We start from the raw sequence: 24,439 nt of genomic DNA, 5'->3' as shown, positions 1-24,439 counted from the left end.
TGCAGCTGTGTGTGGAGTTAATCCCCAGCCAGACCTCTCAGACAGACACACACACAGGGCTGAATGTGTGTGTGTTTGTGTGTGTTTACTTAGTGTTTGAGACCGCTGCTGTCACAGCTTTCTGTGTGTGTCCTCCAAATTACACAAACACACAAACACAAACATAAACACACAGACACACACACACACACACACACACACAGACACACACACACACACATCTGGCGTCATTGGCATTATTTTAACAACAATACAAGCAGCTCATCGTGGCTCGGATTAAAGATTTAAAAATAGAGCGAGAGAGTCGCGGTGGCTCCGCCCCTTCCTGTTCCTGTTTGGTTACCATAGTGAACCGCCTGGTCGCGTCCCAACGTTGATGCTGAGACGTCTGGGGGCAGGTAAACACCATCCTCATCATCATCATCACCATCCTCATCCTCATCCTCCTCCTCCTCCTCCTCCTCCTCATCTATAACAAACAGGTAGAATGAGACAGACTGAGTTCTGCTTTCATTTGGCCTTTTAAGCTGTTTGTGTGTGTGTGTGTGTGTGTGTGTGTGTGTGTGTGTTGCCAGAGCTCAGGGACACACACACACGCGCGCGCGCGCGGCCGGGTCACACAGCTGCTGACAGATGTAGCTTCATTTTGTAGTTGTGTATTTATTTATTAATACACCTCGTCAGCCGTTAATCCGCTGTAGAAGTGAAACTAAACGAAGGCATTTAGCAGAATTTATGATAAAAATATCATCAGTCCCCCACGGCTCAGACTGTGTGTGGACCGAGGCTTTGATGGTTTTTACTGTGTATTGATATAAAGACTAGAACTGATTGATAATCAAAGACGACATGGAGATTAACCTTTATGATAATACTATATACTGTATATGTATCCTTTAAGCTCTTAGCTATAGTTACCCAGGAGCTTAAAGGTCATTGCACTGCAGCTTTAAAAAACACATGCCAAGACATGATCGTGCTTCAATAATTGGTAACCCTTTCATTTACAGGCCGCTACAGTAATTACGTGGTAATGTCAAGAAATAGCCAAGAAATAACAAGTAATTGCATCATAATGTCTAGAAATAACAGTCAATTTCATAGTAATGTTGAGTAATATTGCCAACAAATAATGATTGATTGCCTAGAAATAGCCCAGAAATAATTTATTGTAATTGGCAATGGCAAGGACTTGGTGGCCTTTCCCAAAAGAATTCAAAGCATGAAAAGCATTTATGAAGAACATGACATTACTATGAAATTGACTGTTATTTCTAGGCTGTTTCTTGACATTACTTCACAATTACTTGTTATTTCTTGGCTATTTATCACGTAATTAGTTGCCTGTGAATTAAAGCGTTACCCAATAATTAAAAGCATTGTAGGGGGACACCAAAAAGTGACGGACCAGGCTAAAGACTAATGCTAATATGTGAATTATGAGATATTGACATTATAATAAACAAAACAATGTCTTCAGTGAAGAAGTATTGAACAAAACATAACCTGGTCCGTCACTTTAATGTGTCCAGGGAAACAGGAATGAAGCCATTTTGAAAAAAAAGTTGATTGATTATTAAACACTAATATGTTTTCTGTCGAACAGTTTTTTTTTAGATGTGTTTCCAATCAATGCAAAATATATAGCCTACTGTATGTTAATGTAAAAAATGAGGAATATCAGCCAATTGGTTATTGACTGATACTCAAAACTCTGACAGACTTATGTCCCTCGTTGCACCAATGTTTATTTGACACTTTAAGATTCCCAAAAGCTTTAAAGAGACACCTTACTATTTGAAATTGGTAAATTGATAAAGTAATTTAAAAACATAAAGATATTGGTAACATTTTATGATGACTATTCACTATTAAGCTTTAGTTAAACATTTATAAGGCATTCTTTCTACTTAGATACTAATTCATAATTCATAAACACCGTTATTAATGTTTAACTTTAGAATAATTAACACATCTATAATGTATTTAATGATCATATTTTCAGACTTTATGATGAGTAAGTGAGTTAATAGATGTTTTAGAAACACTGAATGCAGTTCATTCATTCATTTAGGTTGTTTCTACTCATTAGTTAAGTTCTTAATAAAACATATATTAAACTCACTCATAGCTCATGTCTAAATCATTGTGTGTAAATGTTCATCTAAATAGTTTGTGACACTTTATAAATGATCTTATGAACCACTGACAGCTCCTAAATAACTGGTTTATGATTGACATGACACCTGATTTATAGATACTGATTAAGTTTGAACATCATACAATCATTAAACACATTATAAATTATCTTATTAATCCAGAGTTAAACATTAATAACATTAATAAATCACATACTCATTTGTATCAATGTGAGAAGAATGCTTTATATATGATAAAGTAAGTACTAAAATGTTTAATAGTGTTATTATAAAGTGTCAGCTGCTCTGACTGAGCGTTTTTTTGAAAGATAAAACATGAGGCAGCACTCAGACAAAGAGCTTCAGACGTCTCGTCTCCATCATGGTGCAGTGACCACATCGTATTAGTTCCCCCTCCATCATTAACCTTTTATCACAGCTTACGTAGAGCGCTGACCCCTGAGTAACAAGTCACTTAGCTCATGGTTTATTGAGCTTGTCAGTGATATTATTTATTTAAATGTTTTCTTTTTTACCCCAGGGCAGAATGTGTCTAAATCCACATCCACATCTCTAAAATATCTACCAACACTGACAACGTGGGGGTAAGAGACCGGGGTCATAAATAATGAAGCAGAAACAGCTCGTAGGGCCGGCGCTGCTGTTCTGCCACGTCAAGCCGCATTAAGGCGGCGGCTGATGAGGCCGGCGAGCAGCAATATAATCATACACTTTAACTTAGGCGTTCACAGTGTGGTGACAACAGTCATGAGCAAGTCAGGAAGCATTAGCCGACACGCAGGAGGCCGGCAGACAAAAAGAAAGTCGAGGAGTGCGTGATATTTTCAACAGTGTGTATTATATGAGTTGTCGCACACACACAGAAACACACACACTGTAATATATGAAACCCCATAAAAAGTGAAGCTCCTTCAGGGTCGATTCAGTTTCTGCTGTCGCTGCTCATGTTACAGTCGTTCCCACCAGGAAGTGACAGAGAACAAGAAGAAGAAGAAGGTCGGAGGTCAGGATGTGAATCTGTGTCTCACGCATCAACTGTAGCATCTAATATTTCACATATAACTGTTTGTTATTATGTTGTATTATACTGTAGGAAGTCTATTGTCTGTGTTAGCTTCATGGAGTTGTAATACTAAATGGTTGCAATGGTTGGTTGCAAAATATTGGTTGGTTGTTTCTTTATATTATCACATGTATACGTATTTTCTGGATATATGAAGATATATCTTCATATCTAGAATGAATATGCATGACAAAGCATGAAAAAACTGGACTTTGCATTAAAAACGTGCACATTTCTGAGAAAAAATGTCACTTTTTTTTTGAGAAATTACTCCAAAATCTGCGTGGAAAATTTTCAAATTTACATGGGAAAAAAAAGTTCTCTGATGATATAAAGTCTCAAATTTAAATGAAATAAATCATAAATTTGTCAGAAAACAGTCACTTATTTACTTATATTATCACATGTATACGTATTTTCTGGATATATGAAGATGTGTCTTCATATCTATAATAAATATGGAACAGCCATTGTACAATGTGTACATTTTTCTATATAGGCTGAATTTTTATATGCTACAATATGTCATGACCACATATTTGTGTTTGGAGGTTTATTAAAACATGCGTATGTTTTTCTTCAAATTTTTAACATGTCTATCTTAATATTCTAGGAAACATATGTGTCTTAAAATACAAATGTACGTAAGTGCTTTTTATTTTGTATGTACATTCATGACATATACAGAAATACAACATATGTGCCTATAATTTGCATATGTGAAGAATTTGAAAACCTGTTTGCTAAATAAATTTTACATGAGTTTGAAAAACGAACAAACCAAAATTTTAAATTTGTTTTCATTGTTGTTGAAGTCGTCTGTCTGATGTTATAGCCATATTGTTGTTCCAGTAAAAATCACAGTAAAAGAGAAATTTGGTTAATTTTGGCAGTATTGAGTTCAGTAAATGATTGAGCGCTTGAGCTTCTGCTGGAAATGACAAAACACGTCAATCATATTTTTAGCGGCCGAGTGATAAGTTGGAGATGCCCTGAATATTTCTATGGAGAGTTACGTCATGTGATTACATAACAGGAATTCCATTAATAACAGCCGACGCCACAAGAAAGAAAGAAGTCGAACACGTTCTGAGTCCTGAAACCTCGGAGGCAGAAAACTGAAGCCAACAAGGAAGTAATTAAAAAAACGCACTTCATCAAATGTCCTCTAGAGGCCAACTCCGAAAGTGAGTCAATCCTCACAGTATTAGTAGTATTATTTATTAGTATTATTGTATTAGCTGGGAGTTTGGTGGCGTTTACAAGGGTGTTGTTTAAAATAATGAGCTGGAAGAGACATTTCTGAGTTTAAAACAACAAACAAAAAGTTGACTTTTCAGTCACGAAAAAAGTCACAAAGAAAAAAAACGTTGCACATTTTTGAGAAACTCACAAATTTGCATGTAAAAACTTAAACATTCTTGAAAAATATAAAGCCACAAATGTACAAGAAAAATGTCACAAATGTATCAGAAAACGACACAAATTTTTGAGAAATGACTCAGAAATTTGAAAGAAAAAAATCTCGAGAATTTAAATTGAAGTCCCAAATTTACATGAAATAAATAATAAATTGAAAACAGTGACTTATTTATGAGAAAAAGTCAATATTTTTTTAAAGAAATGACTCAGAAAATTGCGAGATAAAAATGTCACTATCTGTCAAAGTTATGAGAAAAAAATGGTAACACTTTACTTGAATACGGGTTCATAAAACTGACATGACACCTGTCATAAACATCAATGAATACTTATGACAGTTGTTGTTAAGTGTCATTCGGTAAGTTATGTCACTTTTGATGCAAAGTTGACATTGTTTGAGATGTACTTGTTATGAGAACTTGACATAATTTAAACATTTTGGCAATTAGGTCTGCTATGATAGGTTATGTTGTCTTTATGTCAAGTTCTTATAACAAGTATCTCAAACAATGTCAACTTTGCATCAAAAATGACATAACTTACCGAATGACACTTAACGACAGCTGTCATAAGTATTCAATGTTTATGACAGGTGTCATGTTATGGTTATGACAGTATTAGGTCAATCTTATGAACCCGTATTCAAGTAAAGTGTTACCAAAGTTTGTCACACTTTGTTTGTTTGTTTTCTGTTCATTTACTTCCTTCGCTGATGTTTAGCGGTTAGAAATGTGTTTACCTACATTGTACTTAATGTTTTTCTTGAACGAGCCCAGAAAACAGGCGTGCACTTTAACGTTGCCAACATGTGACATTACTTATGAAATTAATGCTGAGGGCAAAATATTAACTTCTCTCATCTGAACATTTGGCAACACTGAATCTAATTAATGTCAGCCGAGGTGAGAGCAATTACGTGGAACAGGAACAAGCTTTTCCAGTTTGTGATTTCGTGAGCTGCCCTTTACAAACTGGAATGAACTTCACTGTTTGAACCCAGTAACCAAAGATCCGACGTAAATAAGCAATAAATCAACAATCAGTAGTTTTTCATTGTTTAGAAAGACACAAACCTCTAACATCAGATTTATTTTTGCATTTATTTGGCTGCAGCGATGCGTTGGCTCCTGCCTGACACATCCAGAGGCCTAAATACATCAGGACTGATTTATATTGTGTTGTCTGGGTGTGGTGTTATTCCCATTCCTGTTGGACAGGTATGCAGCTGGAGTCGGAACACTTGATGGTTTTGCACAATGCATTTTTATGTCTTTAACAGTTTGTAGTTTAAGTGGCTTTAAAAAACAGTTGCATAATGAAACAGTAGTTTATCCACTCACACCTCATTTATGTGCAGCGTTGTCATCTTTAACATTGCCTGTGTGATGCGTTCAAAGACCATGGTCACCAAGCAGTACGTAGCTAATGCAGCGTAGTTTTCAATTTGTAATGTTGTTTTAATCAAAGAAATAAACTGAACAAAAGTGTTCGCTTTGGCAACTGTCAGATGAACTGTCATGATATTTGGTGCACTCAGGTCTCATCATGATGGATTTTAATCCCTTTGGTAATCCATTAATTTTCCAACAGTGTCAACACCATTTCAATATTTTTTATTAGCCCAGTAATTTGGTTTATGTCTGAACACCTGCTAAACTAATGATATTCCCATCGACTCCAACTGGCAACTGCTGCACTCACAGTTAATGAGGATTTTATTTCAGCATGCTAACATTAGCATGTAGCTTTGGCGTTCATACCAAAACAACAAAGGGTTGACAGTGGAAGACCATGTCATAAAAGTTCAATTAAGACATAAAACATAAGACTGTCGTCCCACACATTTGATTTGATTGTTACAGTAGCATACAACAAGAAGGTAATAAGGTACACATTTAAATTAAAGTAAAAGACAGAAATCAGCATCTAATTAGACTTAGACTTGAATTCAAGAATTGAATTGACCTGATACACCCTGTCCTGTGCAGATGTTTAACTGTTTGAGCACAATTAGTAGTTTAACCAGCGCCACATACACTGACCTACAGGAAATCTAAAGAGTAAAAGAACATTTTTGAAAAAAAGAAGAAAGAAATCTAAAATTCTTTCTAGAAAAATATATTTTCCTGTTAATATATACAGTACATGTAGATCTGTATGTTTGAACAACTCCATCATCTCACATTAAAAAGTTCCAACAATTTGATGAACCTCAACAACAACAAGGTGTTTTTTCAATTCTCTGATACAACAACAACAAAAATAAATGGATACACAGATGCCAAATATGACTGTAATCTTTTATTGTATGTATATTTAAATTTTTTTGGCTACTGAAGTGCTTTTTCTGTCTCCTTGACGATCACATTTATCAAGAATAATTGAATGAATAAATGATCTAATGATAAAACAGACGTCAGGACATTTGCAGTTGCACAAAGGTGATAAATTGTAAAGTATGCAATACTGCAATCATTACAATACTCAGGTTAATAATAATATTGTATCGTGGGGCCTCTGGTCCCCCAACAACCAATAGGATCGTTCTCCTCCAAATCAGTGAGTCATTTTTAACCAAAGGTCAAAACTTTAAACTGACTGAGGAAGAACTGATGAAAAATGAACGAAGTCAGAGTCAAGTTCACTTTTTCAAACGACACAAAATCAGCAAAGTCACACGGATCAAGTCGACGACTTCAGCTCAGGTCTGATGAACCTCGTCCGTCTCTGAAGCTTCAGACCCACTTGATTATTTCCTCACACAGTTTTTGTCTCTGGAGGTTTCTCAGCCTCCATCTTTGTGTCTCCGACGTCGCCTCTGTCTGTCTGTCTGTCTGTCTGTCTTCTTTTGTAAAATATTGATCATCCCTCCGCCCTCCCTGCCGGCGCCTGCCTGAACTGTGGCAGCGACAGATCCACAGAAATGATTGAAGCGACAGAGAACAGAACAGAACCGGCTCATCAAGTTCGTAAACGTCAAGGCCAGACTCCCGCCCCTTCCCCTATAAATCAACCTGTTTTATGTCTCTGTTTTTATGACGTGCTCTCACTCTTGTTCTGATCTCACTCCATCCACGTCTGCTTTCTGTGAGATGAGACCAGACCTGACAGTTGTCTTCAATTATATGAATTATATGTGTGTGTCTGAAGCTCCTTCATCACGTTTTATCAAGCAAATGAGGTTTTAATGTTCAATTAAAATTAAAAGGAGATTTATTTTCTTTCCAATAGTGAAGTGGCTACTGCTTATTAGCATAACAAAGTTTAGCCTGACAACAAAGTTTTACTAATCGAATGTTAATTACTGTGTGTTTTCTTCAGTCCTAATCTTCTTGTTCTTGTTCCTCCGGAGCAGGAAGTAAACTGTAGTCCAGGTGACAGCGAGTTGTTGAAGGTTGTGTTTTCACGTGTCCGAGGCCGAGGGAACACACGATCGGATGAAGAGCTGGTGCATCATCTGTTGGAAAAACCAGAGATGAAAGACAGAGGAGCATAATTGGAAATCTGGCGTCAAAAAAAAACCATGAGAACAGTTTTTATCTGATGTTGTCCCGACGTGACGACTGACCGACCGAGCGACCGTCACACAGGAAGTGCACCCGTCTATTTTAGTCGTTAGTTTTCCAGATGGGTAGGGCCGGGTCAAGTGGAGTGGAACAGTTCGCATCATTACCGGCATCAGCCTAAAAAGACAAGAGCAGATCTGTGATGATGCAATAAAAAACAACACAAAATACCCTGTAGAGTTCATTAAATACATCTTTGTCTCTGTCTCTCAGTTCATCCAAAATCATATAAAACATGAGATTGAGATGAGTTTCGCTTGCAGACGCTGAGGTTTGGAGAAATCTGCGTCTGCAGTTTCTAAAAAAAAAAGCTGCTCAGAGGATGTTGGGTTATCAAGAGTCACCAGTTCAGTGTCTGTGGAGACGATGTGAGACACACAAACACAAATTCCACTCGCCTCCATTGAAAAACAGATCTTAAAAAACAGCATTTAAACCCAAGTGTGACTATGATGGCGAATTAAGGCCTTTGTAGGTTGAAAAAAACAAGATGAGAGGTAAATATCTGAGTCTGTCTCTGCAAAACTTTCAAGTTTAAAGTCACAAAAAGACTTTAGTTTTATGGAAGAGCAGAGATCCCATAATAATAATAATCTGTGGTGATTCTGGGCTCAAATATCAACTATTTCCTTATTGCTAAATCCAACTGAAGAAGCAGAGTGATACGATCTTTCACTGCAGCACAACAAAACAACCAACGTCTGTCCAATCTCGCAGAATGTGGACGTGTCTCCTTCCCTGATGGAGGAGGAAGAAAAATTTTTGTTTGGAAAACATCAAAGAAAGAAGTTTTTTTCTTTTTCCTGTAAATGTGGGACTTCTGTATTTGAAATTCGTATATTTACACACAAGTCATCAAGTTAAACATTTCCAGTGATGCTTCAGCCTCACAGGGAAGTGAAGAGGTTTTTTTTAGCCGTCCATTTATGCTCAGTTTTTTTTTTCAATCCAAAAATATAAATATCTAACTTAAACCTGAGGCTTTGATTTCCCTGGTGTTTCAGTGAGTTTGCAGCTGTGTTTATGGGGTTTTGGTCGGAGCTGAGACGTGAGGTTCGCTCCACCCAGCGCAGAAATGTTAAACTGTGGATTAAACATCAACCAGGAGTCAACAGCCGCTGCCTTGACCTCACGTTCCTCACACCTGTCCAAGGTAAACACAGCGGCTTTATTTACACCACTGACAGAGAATATGACATCTAGCAGATCTGTCAAGGACGGGGACAGTGTGTGTGTGTGTGTGTGTGTGTGTGTGTGTGTGTGTGTGTGTGTGAGTGTGTGTCAGAGTGGACAACAGAGTGAAACAGAGCAGAGCATCTTTTTCTCACCAGATTCAGACAAATACTCCCACAAGCACTAAGTGTGTTTATATGTGTGTGTGTGTATTTGTGTAAAATGAGTTCCCACAGGTGGGTGGTATCTGAGCTGAGCGCCGACATCTTGTCAGTCATATTCCACTGAAATGAGAGATAAATGCATCATTACCTGTCTCTCACAAACACACAAACGTATTTCCTTAACCTTCATTCATTCAGCAGAATAAAAACCTCCCCTTCTTCCTCGGGGGCTAAATATTTGGTTGTTGCGCTCTGAACAACAGCGTTCGTTGAGAAACATTAATTAATTCCAGGTCCTGTGACATTTAATAAAACGTGTGTGTGTAATTAAAAGTGAAGAAACTTCACATGTCTGTAAATCTGTTTTGATTTATGTCGCCAGGCCACAGAGAAATCTGAGCCAGATCAGGAAGTTGATTGAAACTTGATAAGACGCAGCAGCTCGTGGTTGAAAGAATGCGAAGCTGTTTGATTGGACTCAGATTGGAGATTAATAGATTTTATATGAAGAAAATGTAAAACAAAACAAAACAAAACAAAACATGTGCTCCTTATAAAAATGTGTTTATATCTATTCAACAAGCTGCTTTCGAACCAGAAAACAAGCCCACCCGTTTACAACCGGGCGGGCAGGGTGGGGTCTCACCGGGCTCAGAGGTCAGAGCCGGGCGGGGCCACGACACATCGACTGCAGACGCAGATAATTACACAATAACAACATTTATTATTTAGGACGGCGAGGGGCGAGGGGCGGGATGCTGCGACGGCTTTACGACCACATTAGTGTCACAAGCTCCGATAAACACAAACGGGCTCGATGAGCGAGTAAATGATAATCACAGAGAGAGAAACACAACTCACATGAGATTTATATGACTCTTCATTTAAAGGAGCAACATGTAACATTAGTTATTGCCACATACATATTTGGCATGGTTCGGAGAAATGTTCAATTTAAGTGTCGTTTATTGAGTAATTTCATTAAAATGACAATAATTCACATTTTTAATACATACAGAAAAGATATAAGAATAAACTCATGTCTTAGATTAAGTGCAAGTTTCTTTTCTTACCCTGTTTTTAATGTAACGCAGCCGATGATTATTTTGTGTTTCGTATTATGCTTGCAGATTTTGATTAATTATGTATCGTATCACTAACAATTGAACCACCTGTTGCCTTTTGAAGCTAACGGATGGTGTGAGATAGATTTTGTTTACATGTTAGGGTTGTTTTCCATGAGACTGTTCAGTATCATTGTTCTGTTGAGTGTTATTTATTTTGTCAAGGAAACAAGGAAAAAGAAAAAAAAGAAAAACACAATTCCTAGGAATAAGAAAACAGCTTGTGAAGTAAAATGTTCTGTGCTGATTTATGATTTTGTATTTTATGTATTAAGTTCTCAGGGCGTATTGACGCATTGGGTGTGTTAGGTAAATTAACCCAAAGTAAACCTTGTACTCGTGTTAAAGCTTGAGGGAAGTGACATTCAGCATCAAGTTTTATTCTTTAAACGCCTCCAGGAGTTAGCATGCTAACCAGTTAGCCTCAGCCTGTTTCGTCACCTTAGCCTCCGAGCTGCCCTGAAGACGCGTCGCTGATCAGTGAACGTGTATAAACCTCACAAAACTGTAAACAAAACGACGGCTAAAACTCCCGTTGATCGACAGTCATCACCACGAGGCTCACGGCAAGAAACCATGTTGGTGACAGGAAGCAACAAGCCCTAATCAGATCAGGATAGTTTACCAAACCCATGCCCAACAGAGCGTGTAATTTGCATTTAAGTAAAAACAAGATGTGACACACTTTAAGCTATGGTTTGACAGATTGGGAAAAATACTCATTTGCATTCTTGTTCACTAACTACAAGTGTGCTGGGAATAAAACTCCAGCCTGCAGTGGGTTAGCTTTGTTACTGGAAAACGGCAACGAAGCAAGGTGCACTGTGTCCAAAAGTACAAAAGAAATGTTATTAACATCACATTTTAGTTGTTTGATCCATATAAAAACTGGATCTGGATGGTCTTAAGTAAAAATACAGTGTGTTCTTGTTCTCATTTCAGTTCCTTTGTTAATTAAACAAACTGAAGACGACGTGTTTTTGAGCTCTAGAGATGGAAGAAGGTGGATTTTGTTTCCTTCGCACACAGTCATGTTCTTTCTCTCTGTCTCCAGTCTTCTATTCTATAAGCTGAAACTTCATATTTATTGTACAGATGTTAAGTCAGAGAAAGCCGAACACTGTTTTCCCCAAACACAGTTGAACTATTCCTTTAATTTTTTTCCATCCAGTGAAACACAACTAATGCACATCAGACTGTAACTGTAGCCCGCTGCCACTGAACCAAACGGACATCCAGCGTCATTACATGTTGGCCACCTCTGGAGAAATGACACACACAGACACACACACACACACGATGCTAAATACAGCTGCACATCTGGACAGGCGTACAGTGTGTGTCGGCTACGTATGTATGCATCTGTGTGTGTGTGTGTGTGTGTTTGATAGTGACCAGGCGATAGAGCGAGCGAGGGAGCAGCGTACAGGATGTTCGGCCTCATCATGGTCGTCACCGACAGATGAATAGAGGGAAACAGATGCTGCCTCTTCTCTTTCCTGTCTGCCACTTCCTATTACCTCTGCTGCTCGGCTGTTTACATAAGACGTGTGTGTGTGAGTGTGTAACGCATTTCGACTTGACTTTTCTGCTCTCGTCAGCAGCTGGAAACATTGGTGTGTGTGTGTGTGTGTGTGAAGGGGTATGCCAGACCTAATTTTCCTTTTTCCACGTTTAAAAAAAAAAAATATATATGTGTGTGTGATGATTCTGACATGTGCTCCTTTTATCTCGGAGCAGGTCATCCATGCACCGTGCTCTTAAACCTGGCATCACTTAACTCAGGAGATGTAATTTGATTTATTTATTTATTTAGTTTTCCCCCACTAATCCCTTTTACCTCCAGAGACCAGGAGCCAGTTACATCAGCTGCTCCGTTTGAACTCAGCCTCGTTGTAATGTGATTGTTAATTAAGGGGGAAATTCAGACATCGGTAAATTTAAAACAAGCTGCATCACACAAACTGGATGTGTCACTAAATATTTACACCTGGTATGAATGTTTTATAATGAACAGATGAGGCCTGTGTTTGGAGAGGAAACGGGATCAACACACCTAAAATTTTAATTTTTATGTTTCCTTGTTATGGAAACTAGAATATTTAATAGTGTTATGTCAATAATGTGAGAGCAAATAAGGTCTACACAAATATAAATACAGTACAACACAGTCATACTTTGAAGGGATAGTTCAACATTTTGGCAAATTGGCCCATTGCCATAATCCCTATAGTCATAGCAGTAGGTTCGTTACCTTTAATTGTCGGTGCAAGCTATTTTTAGAACGGCGGAGCTGCTCAGAGCTACGCTACGGAGGCTAATGGGATTTCTTGGTTTCCATCATCAAACTCATCAAATATACAATCCAACAACTCCAAAACGCTCTGGTGGACAAGTTGTGACCTGCACATTCACCACGCTACGAGATAATAACAGAACGTTACGAGACCGAGTTGCTTTAGAGGGAAATGCTGCTCCACCTTTCTACAAATAGCTTGCACCTACAAATAAAGGTAACGAACCTATTGCTATGACTATAGGGATTATGACAATGACAAAATGTTGAACTATCCCTTTAACAAAGACTGTTGGTTCATATCACTTTTGTTCTGAGTGGTCTGGTAATTTTCTCTCTCCACCTGTTTAAATCAGCATGTTTCAGGTGTTTTCATGTTTTAATACTGAGATAAAGTAAATTCTGAGATAGTTCATCACCGTAAGTTATAAATGTATCCATCATGTTTGAATTGTTGTTTTATTGTTGTGTTTGTTTTCACATGTTTTTAAAATGTTCTGTAACTGTACAGCACTTTGATGGAAAGTGCTCTATAAATAAAATTATTATTATTATTATTATTATTATCATTTGTTGTTTTTAACCAGCGTAACTCGTCCACTGTGATCTACTGGTGAATCTTTGACCTTTATTTCCCAGTTGATCTGGAAACTAACTACTATTAGTACTACTACTGTTTGCGATATGACAATAAAATATGTTTGTAATTGCTGTGAAAATGGTAAAAGGTGCACACTACTTCTGTCACAAACAGCCAAAGAGCTTACACTTACAGTAAGTTTGCCTGTTTAATGCGGCTTTGAGTTTGGCATCTTAACAATGTTTTTTCCCAACCAGAGCTTAACCAGGTCGCTCAGACTAAGTCATGATGTTGTGGTACATCGACTCCAAACAGTGGCTTAAAAAGGCCGATGTAGGAAATGATCCAAACAGAACCCAGAGTCGACTAAAATGACATATTTGAAGTGAGGATTCGTGCTCTTATCATTAGGTGTGAGGCTACAGGTTTTACCAGAACTGAAGATGAGACGCTCTGATTCTGCTGCGGGAACATCAGGTTCACATGGACTCTCCTCCACTTTCCCTGGAATGAAAGAATGTGATGGTAGATTAGCTCAGCAGGCAGGATGTTAGGAAACCAGAGGCAATCATTAACCTCAGGGTCCTCTCCTGCCACCGGGAAGAATCCTCTCACTTAACGTTTACTCCTGTCCAACAGTGGAGCCGTAATCGATTCTGTCTTATTCATATATTCGTCCTGCCTCCCCGTCTCTTTCTCTTACACCCTGCTGATCTCATACGACCATATTTTATACACATGCAGGTTGAGAGCGGTACAACTTTGTAGAAAAGCTGAAAGAGAAAAATGAATGGTTCACAAATTCACATTTTAAGTTCCCAGGGTCTTCAGTCACTCACTAGATGTGTGACTGACAGACGGGAATATGAAACTCAAATTCAAGCTTGATTTCTTGTCTTTGCAACGTGGAGTCATGTTTAAATATTCATATTAGACCGAGGAGTACGAATATCACTAATCCCATTTAAGTTACTTGTTCTTTGATGTCTTTTGAAGTTTTGGATCTGAATGTGAGTAACTGAACTTCTGAAATGTACAAAGAGTTTTGTGTTAAAAAATCGAGTTGTACATTTAAGATCCGTCACTGCTGCAATTTACATAAATGTGAAACATTTCCAAGCTATAAATTATTCAAATTTCATTATTAAACAAGCTATTGCTTTATTAGCAAGATTAAACCTTCATTCCTTTACTGCTGCAGGAGAAAGCTTCCTTCTTGTTTTGCTTCTGATTCTATCACTTCTTTTTGTCTATTAAAATAAGCATGCTAACTAGCTGTGCATCACTGTCTACTCATTTTCCGATACCGAGGCACTGTAGCGTCCAGTCTGCCCCGAAAAAGTAGCTTCCTACTGTAAATTGTAAATACAATGAAGGCTGAAGCTCTTGAAACTCTTAATACTAGTGATGTAACAACAACAAAACTTACAAATAGCTCCTTTAAAAGTCACATGTGCCCTTCAACTTGGTTGGAACAATGTTCAGTCCCTATTCTGATTTGAGGTTAAACTGGGAATATTTGGCTGCTGTTTGTTGGATGTGAAATTTATCAATGGGATATCACAAAATAAAAATATTTGCTTTCTTTACAATAAATGTTATGAACTCAATTTGGTAAAGACTGGGTGAAGTTTGCAGTGATGGGTGCTCTGTAAAGGAGACATGGACACAAGGACCTCAGGAAAATCATACAAACAGACATTAACAGTAATAAAAAAACGTCACTTCCACGTTGGAGCTAATAATAATATGTTATCTACTGTATGTTGTATCCGTCACCTCCGTTGTATCCGTCACCTCCGTGTGCGACCCAAACAGCAATTTTCAGGATTCCTCATGTGAAGCATCAACAAAAGCAAAACATTCATCATTAGGACAAATCCTCCTGGAAAAGAAACATCACACACACACACAACACTGAGAAAACAAAACCATGTTTAGATAAACACTAATCCTCAGTGCAGGATAACAGTATTTTTAGGAACTTAAAGGAAAATGTGAGTAAAAAAAACATCTAAATATTAATGTTTAACTGAAACGAGACCTTTCTGTTTTCTTTTACATAACCCTCGACTTGAAATAGACTCAGCTTCCTGTAAATCCAGTTACAAAATGAGCACTGCAACAAATTTAAATCTCTAAGTAAAAGGTTAAAGCTTAATGTTTCTCATACACGGATTTCATAATGTGACGCAGTGAAACTGGGTGAAGTGAACAGAGGTATGTGACCCCTGTGTCCAACCCCCACGTCTCTGTGCAGGTTGGGCAGTTCTGTCTTTGATCCTGAACTACCAGGTCAAACCATTACAAGGTCAGAGTCCACTCTGTACAATCCTCAGCCTTTAATAGGTCACTACTGAAATTCCTCGCGCTGGAAATAGGCATTTAAAAAAAAGGAAAAGGAAGTTGTAAGGTCAGTCTGTCAGTGTTCACCTGCTCTGTAGTGTAACAGCCTGTAGCATCACTGAGCCAAGTATCAGTGTGTTCTTGTTTCAGCCCACAACCCCCCCCCTCCCCCCCCTTCATCCATCTGCTGCAAATCCACTTAACTGTGTTTTCTCTCCTGGCATAACAGATTAATACTAATACTGCACCGAGCTCTCATAACAGGAGAGATGAGTGTTAATGAACAGTCAGACACTTGGATTCAGTGATAATAACTAAACAGAGGAGGCAGTTTGAATATAATGCAACAATACAGAGTCAGAGACAATTAAATCATGTATTATCTGTAGTCTGAAGGAAAAAAATGAGTCTTCTTACCTTAACAAGAAAATCCTCTGTCTTCTGGAGGCAGAGGACCCGAGTCCAACTTGAGCAAAACATTACAAATTTAATCCTGAGACTATTTTAGAACCGAGAAAGAGAGAGAGAGAGCGGAAAATGCAACAGTAGGAAACACAAACTTGACCATAAATGTCAAAAATAGAGGAAAAAAAACCTCTAAAAGATGGCAAAAATATTTCATTCTTGCCTTCCTGAGTGTTTTTTTTTGTTTCTGCATGAGTCAGAAAGAGACACACACACACACACACACACACACACACACACACACACACAGGGAGGTCGCCCCTCTCCAGCTTTAAGTACAGCATCAGTCCTAACATCAGGGAAGACTTCCTGTTAAATAAATAACAAGCCTCCATTAAAAAGTAAAATATCAATATTTTATTAGTGCAAAAACTATGTAAGACAATAAAAACATTCTTACCCATTTATGGGTCAAGTGGAAAAATAGACAGCACCGGCTCAGCACAAAGTAAAATCAAACAGATTCGGGTCTACATGCACATGTGCAGGTTTCCGACTCGAGGTCTCGATAATAACCCACTCTGCACAATCTGGGTCACATCAGACGTTCTGCGTCTTGAGTCTGTGCAGGTTCACACAGGTGTTTCCTGGCGTCCCCACATGACCCGTGCACTGGGTTCACCTGAGTTTCTGTGTGAACTAGTTGCTGATCCAAGTCCCGTCCAAACAAGATCAAGATTTACATGACAATCTACAGTGGTTTCATAATGCTAACGTGGTGTGATAATGTAAACATGTGGAGGGGTTTTGATGCGTTCACGTCTTCGGGGTCAGATCAGCGTCGACTCCCTCACATTCCTGAGTGGGACACTGATCTGATGTCTGGATGACAACTCCCTGAAACACAAAAACAGGAAGGACAAATAAATTAAAGGGCTTCAGATGAGTAACACAGGACAACAGCTTGTTTCTAGTTGTTGGGCACCACAGCAAAAACAACTTTCTTAAAGGGATAGTTCACCCAAAATTCAAATTTCACTCATTATCTACTCACCCTCATGTCGACTAAGGGCTGGGAGAATTTTCAGAGTCCTCCGTGCCTTCTCGGAGTTACGGGGGGTCCGCGCAGCAGTATTTGTCCATATAATGGTTGTGAATGGATACCACTTTTCTCCGTCCAAAAAGACACACCAAAAAACATCCAAATACCTCCATACTGCTCGTCTGTAATGTCCCTCTGGTATTGAAGCCCCGACATGAGAAATTGTTCCGAAAAAAAATTAAATAAGTCTATATTTTAAGCTTGTTTGTAGCGGAAGCTCCCAGTGTCTCGGTTCGCTGCTCTTCCTGTGTCAGTGCAAATCTTGTGCTATTTGCACTGACCGGCGGAACAATTTCTCATGTCGGGGCTTCAATGCAAGTGGGACATTACAGACGAGCACTATGGAGGTATTTGGATGTTTTGTGGTGCGTCTTTTTGGACGAAGAAAAGTGAGCACCATTCACAACCATTATATGGACAAATACTGCTGCGCGGACCCCCCCGTAACGCCGAGAAGGCGCGGAGGACTCTGAAAATTCTCCCAGCCCTTAGTCGACATGAGGGTGAGTAGATAATGAGTGAAATTTGAATTTGGCGTGAACTATCCCTTTAACACAAAACCCATTTTATTTTGCCTCTGATTTAAATAAAATCCCAGATAAAAAATATACAACTCAAAGTTAAAAGTGAAAAACCAAAACAATTCATTGGACTGTTTTTATTGATCGTGTATCGTGTAAAATTAGCTGGTAATTAGCTGTAAATTACTTCTATATTGCCAAGAAGCCGGTGCAAATTTGGCACTAAGGGTATGGGAAATGGGTAAAGTATCTTTCAGCACAAACTCCCGGAGGAGGAAGGTGCAGGTGGTAACGCTGAGAAAAACACCGACTGTAATAAAAAAAAAATTCTCTCCTGGTTTCCCACATTTATCTCAGATAATATCGTCGCTCCTAACCACACCACAATCGCTCTGAAACTCGACCAAGATCTTTTGACACGCGGCCAAAACCAGTTGGTACGAGAGGATAAACCACAAACATTTGTGAACACACCCTTCACCCACCTCACTGATTTGGAGAATGAGAAAACAGCAACGTGGAAATCACAGTCAAACACCCTGAGAGAAGACAGCGCACGTACAACAACTCAGAGTGTTTGAGTCAAAACAGAGGAAAGCTTTGAAACATGTTGTCCTGTCCTCCCTCTCACCTCCTTGTTTTAAAGTTTGGCTGAACTTGAACAGGTAGAAAACAGACGCAGCTCCTGTTTCTAGATGTCAAACAGAGACATAATCCTATTTCTTATTCCCCTATGAAATTAAACACCACTACTAATCTGTAAGACGTCATCAGGTGCATCATCTGCTGCTGGATGTTAGTTAAGCACACCAGCAATTTTTGGGAAAACCTTTCCATGAAGACTGCTATTTTGCTTGTTTGTTTACTTGTTGTATGTTTCATCATCTTTAATTTTTTTAAATAGTGTATAATATTGGAGTTGATACTAAGACAATGCAATTATAACTATAGAAAGAGGCAGGTACTATAAGTTTTTCTTCATCCTGCTACTTTTCATTTATGGTGACTATGTGTACATTATGTAAATATGTGCAACCATGTGAAGTATGTAAACCATGAATGGAATAAATCAAAATGAAATGAAAGAAGGTGGTTGAAATATGTGCACACATGAATAAATGAAACCTAAGAAGATTGTTTTAATTCTAAAATCCTTATTAATGGAGAAAACACCAATATTTATGTCTTGTTGGTTGTTGCTTGTGCAGCCATAATGCTGGTGTAGCTGGTGTATTTTAGTAAATTTGTTAGACCCCATCATTTGTAGTTTGGTCCTGAATGTAATGGATGCAGTGTGTTCCCTGATACACACGGAAGAAAAGTTTTTCCCAAAACATTTGTGTGGCAATAAATACTTTAAAGAGGAACTATGCAGGATTTTTAGCTTAACTATGCTACATTTTCTATCTTAATTAAACAGATTGGGAGTCATTGTGATGGTTTAAGAAATGACATGTAAACCGAGATCTCGTCTTTGTGGCACCGCGACACAAACGCGCCCTGGAACCTGTAATCTCTTGTTCATTACAGATTAAACTACACAAATATACACATCGTAGCATCGTATATGATATATAACGTTATGTACCGCTCTACTGATTGATTTCTTGCCGGCTTCATTGTAAAATAATGCACATGGAGGGTTAGCAAAACAGCGGAAAAGTGACCAGACTTGCATAGTTCTTCTTTAAACTGGAGTGCGGTCCTGTACTTTTTGTAAAAGTGTTTTGAGGATTCAGCACCCATTGATACTTTTGTGCTGTTTTTGGATTTCTAGTTTGATCCTGAAAAATGATTGTTTAAAAGGTGCTGAGTTCCCCTCCCCCCCTCGGCCCTTCAGCTTCCATCAAAAGAGAGTCATGATACCCCGACCACTGATGCACGGCAGAGGGTTAGGGCTTCAGGGATTGGGTCTAAGACTTGATTATTATCTAAAAGCTCTGGTAGTGAAGCGTGAGTTCGTGTGTGTGTGTGTGTGAGCTTGCAGAGCCGATTCTGACCACGATGGGAGATTAAAAGAAATCTGCACAATGCGCCACAGATCGACCGTTTTTCCACGATATTACAAACACACACGTATGGCGGCTTGTGTGTGTGGACTCAGCGTGACCTCATCTTTACTGTCGGAGCCGTTTCACAGCGTGGCGGTAAACCACTTAAAGCACAGCCTGCCTTCATTCCACAGGACAAACACCACCTCTGTTCCTCCTCGGGATTAAAAACGTCTGAGTTAGACGTCTTCGCTGTGAAGGGTGTGTGAGGGAGCACACACACACGGCTGAGAGGGAGATATATGAGTGTGCGTTTGATTGAGTTAGTGTTGTTTGGCCTGTTTTTTATTGTGTGCTGGCGTCACAGTGTGTGTGTGCAGTGATTACGCTGAGCAGGTTAGCTACGGTGGCTTTAGCTGCATGTGACTGGAGACAGAACCAACCTGATGGTAAACAGCCATTCACGGCGGCCTGCCCCCAGTCTGGACGCCCCAACAATACAACTCTCTGGAGATAATTCAATGGAAGAATCGACACTATGGTAATGGTGCTCCTTGACACCGTCCCCCCGCAGGCACAAGCGTATGGCCCAAAGTCTGCCATCGCCAGCGAGCAGCAGCACAAGTCTATGGAGCAACCAACAACCAGCGAGGTGGGCCCCAAGCTATTCACTCACAGCCTTTAACTGAACCTGAATAATCACTGCTCTGCCAAAGGAAAGTGTGTGAAAAAGGAAGGTGTGTGTGTGTGTGTGTGTGTGTGTGTGTGTGTGTGTGTGACACAGCAGACAACCTCCAAGGGAGCTGAGCTGCACAAAAAAACACAACATATGGCTCCAACAACACACACAAAAAAAAAGAAAAGAAAGGAACCCAGAGATGACCAGGGGGAGAATAGTGTGTCCTGCCACCCACATGCAAACACTTCTGATAAAGACGCTTTTGTCACCACCACAAAATAAGACATGGTCTCACACAATCAGTGGGGGCATGAGGAGCTGTTCAGTGTGAGCGTAAACTGACACGATGCACGAGCTGCTGCTGCGCCCTTCATTGAATAAGAATTTACAAAAACCAACCAGGACAAGCAAACATCAACCTCTAAATCTCAAAAAAACGTTTATCGTTTCAATTAAACCACATGTAGGAAATTATGAGTGTTATTCTTTAAATTGATCTGAGGTTGTACAGCCACAATTACATAAAAGTGGGGAGAATAATTGTAGTGCAATTTGCTACCAATTACTTTCATTTTAGTCAGCTGTTTTGAGTGAAAAAAATGACACCAAGTGAAATATTAATTAATTATGTGTCACTTTAAACTTTGTTCTACTGTTTCTCTGTTTGCATTAAACCAGAGGTGTCAAAGTCATTTTAGTTCAGGGGCCACATACAGCACAACTCAATCTAAAGTGGGCCAGACTATTAAAATAATAGCATAATAACCTATAAATAATTAGAGCTCTAAATTTTTCCCTTTGTTTTAGTGCAAAGAAGCACAAGTATAAGATGTTTACAATTAATAACTATTCTTTTACAAAACATTTTTAACAACCTGCAAGAATTTCTTGAGAAATATACATGCAATTTCAACAATATCATGCCTCTTCTGTAACCAGTAACTATTAGGAATTAATTAATTTTGTGTTTTACTGAAACGCTACATCAATTTCCTCCTCTAAAATCAATATCCATAAGTGACTGGGAATTTATAAACCAATAAAATAAAGAGCAGCTCCAGCTCAGTGTTGTGGTGTTCACTACTATTCCTGCTGCTTGTCAAATACAGGAAGTGACAGATAACAGGAGGCACAGTGAGACCCTCCTGTTCCCGCGATAGCAGCCATTCACACAAACTACAACTGAAGATGCTGTTCGCTGATTAGACTCTGGGCTGTGACAACATTCGATAAGGATCGTGAAAACCACAGATGCAGTTCGGCTTCAGCGCTGCGGAGGCTGGAGCCACAGTTCCTGTCTGCGCTGCATCTGTCAAAAACATCCTCAAACCTGAGACCTCCAGAGAAAAACAATGAAGACGATATCGTTCATGTCTGTTGAACTGAGCACAACGGGCTCTCTGACATGTTGGAGCCTGACTGACAGACATACAGACGTGTATAAACCCAACTGGTCCCACATTTGTCACAGCTCACAGTACAGTAGTGCCCCCCCCCCCCACACACACTCCTGTCAAACAATATTGCTTATTTAATATAGTTTCCATTCATAAGGAGCCATAAAGAAACTACTAAAACATTTACACTGGGTGTCAAGTTGGGACCATGCTACACTGGGGTGGGAATAATTTACACTGAGGTGGCTGAGTAACATAGTCAGGTGAATGGAGCTCTGTCAGCTCAGCCCCCCCCCCTCTCTCTCTCTCTCCCTCTCTCACACACACACACACACACGGTCATGTGAAGTCTATTGTGTGCCTGGTACAGTAATGGGAAAGTGTTAGCCAGGTAACATCAGTCAGGTGAGCTGATCTCAGGTTGCTCCTGTTTCTTAGAGGCTTTGTGAGAGAGTGTACACACACACACACACACACACACACACACACACACTCAGGGTGCATAGAAGTACTGTAACTGGTTACACACACAAAAAGATGTAGTGTGCATATCAAAAACAAAAACATGCACATTTTGTACATGCATACACATGTACAGATATCTATAAACACGGGCAGCACACAAACACCTGAACAAAGTGAATAATTATTACCTCTCCGCTACAGCAGACACACATCATCTATAATTTAAAATCAATTACACTGTAAGGAGAAGACGGAAACAGTAGAGATGAGCACAGGAGGCAATAATAGGCTGCAGCACTGAGACCATTTCCTCTGCAGGAACTCAGTGGCTCTCTGAAGTCCACCTACACCGCGGACAAGACGACCCTCCATCCTGCTGCGTTTGCTTGCACCGACTCTGAAGTTAACAAAAGTAGCATATCCAGGTGCTATATGTGACATCGACCTGTCACCGCTCAGTGTGACGAATTACACACATGTTGGAGCATAAAGGTGCGACTTCAAAACCCCAGTGAACTGGTACTTTCACTTGTATGGACACGTTACTGTATGAACTTGATTAATATATATGTCTCTGTAAAAAGTCGTTATGTTGTATGTCTGTGAGAAAACAAGTCTGTTAATGCGTGAGAATCAGTGTGGAGTTGCTTTTTGCAAATTTTTATTACCCCTCGAACACAAGCAGGGAAGCAAGTAAAACATGTTGACACAGAGCATCGCTGCTAACTTCAACTTGTAATGAGGCTTCATATACGTGAATATATCGGAGCGCACTGTGATTGAACTATGGATCTTGGCAGCTGAGTGAAAGGGTTGTAGACAGGTGAAATGCCTTATTCTCCATCATGAATGACACAGTTGTTGTGTTTGGACTGATGAACTTGTTTATTTTCATATTATTTATTTTAGGCTGTGACAAATAAAATATGTTGAGAAGTCGCAGTGACAGTCACAGCTTTAGAAACGACAGCTTTTGTCCACTGCATGTTCTTCACTGAGGAAACTGGTGGTGGGAAAATGGGTAAAGGTCTGTAAATTATGCAAAGATGTGGATTCATAAAATCAGAGGATGAAATCTGAGGCTACTTTTATGTCTTCTACTGTCAAACAACAAATGACTGATGGGATCTCCAACATCCTCCGTGAAAGAGGTGGGACAAGGGGTTGGAAGTGTAAACAAGGAGGAGGAGAGGTTTTCCGATGTTTGATCAAAGCTTTTTGACCTGGACTGTGTTTTTTTTTTTTAAATTCATGTCCATCTGACAACTCGGTGACAAGCGCCTTCCTCAATTCGAGACAATGAACCACAAACCTTTACAGCCCCACGTCCCTCATCCTGTGCCCAGCAGGTGTTGGTGGTAGGACACAGCCGATATCAGATACAATCTTTGATACGGGCTTTAGGAAGTACTGGGAAGTTACTGAAGACTTCTAGGATGACAGCTCATATCAATCGAGTGGGACGTGGATCAGGGTGGGAACAAAGTAAATGCTTCCGCTCTCGTTTAACACCATGGTGGTAGTTCAACTCAAAACCTACTACACTTCCTGTGTCGCTCATCTAGAACTGAGATTCATTATTACCTTTCAAACTTTGAGTTTTATCAGATCCTTACATAAACACAAAAAGATGGTGGCATTTGTAGAATGTGGATTTCTGTTTGCTCATTGGTTTTGGCTAATTTTGTAATTGTCATAACAAAATCAAGGCTAAGTGTGAACATAGTTACGAAAGGGATCTGAAAAGTTGGGAAATCCACCAACAGTTTGTGCCAAATAATTTTGAAAAGGCAACAATGGAGGCTCTCCAATGTCTGGGTGACCACTCAGTCAGTCAGCTGATCAATAATTGATCACTCACTCAGTCAGTCACTCAGCTATGTCATGTTTATAAGGCTTATATTCTACCACGTTCCCCAAAACTTAAATATAAACAAAGGATAGATCTGGGAAACTGTGATATGAGAGGTCAGGTGTTGGGCTGCC

At 39.2% G+C, this 24,439-nt stretch overlaps 1 protein-coding gene and 1 long non-coding RNA gene across 2 annotated transcripts in view; both read right to left on the bottom strand.

Annotated features, from left to right (window-relative positions):
• Positions 1-7,821: 7,821 nt before the first annotated feature.
• LOC146986312 (uncharacterized) lies at positions 7,822-14,735 on the bottom strand. The gene is made up of 4 exons (XR_015036073.1): positions 14,521-14,735; positions 13,980-14,320; positions 8,213-8,327; positions 7,822-8,101 (listed from the first exon to the last, which is right to left on the bottom strand). It is a non-coding gene; the product is annotated as an uncharacterized LOC146986312 (long non-coding RNA).
• Positions 14,736-16,692: 1,957 nt separating this feature from the next.
• The window catches only part of LOC146986311 (uncharacterized), a 56,839-nt gene continuing 49,092 nt past the window's right edge, over positions 16,693-24,439 (bottom strand). Inside the window, exon 15 of the mRNA XM_085780076.1 lies at positions 16,693-17,195. Coding sequence (XP_085636202.1) covers positions 17,129-17,195 — 67 coding nt within the window. The 3' untranslated portion in view covers positions 16,693-17,128. The remainder of the gene's footprint in view (positions 17,196-24,439) is intronic.

Source organism: Trachurus japonicus, chromosome 6 (assembly GCF_045865225.1).
Source record: "Trachurus japonicus isolate A0001 chromosome 6, Traja_1.0".
Taxonomy (NCBI): domain Eukaryota; kingdom Metazoa; phylum Chordata; class Actinopteri; order Carangiformes; family Carangidae; genus Trachurus; species Trachurus japonicus.
This window is presented reverse-complemented; position numbering and strand designations above follow the sequence as displayed.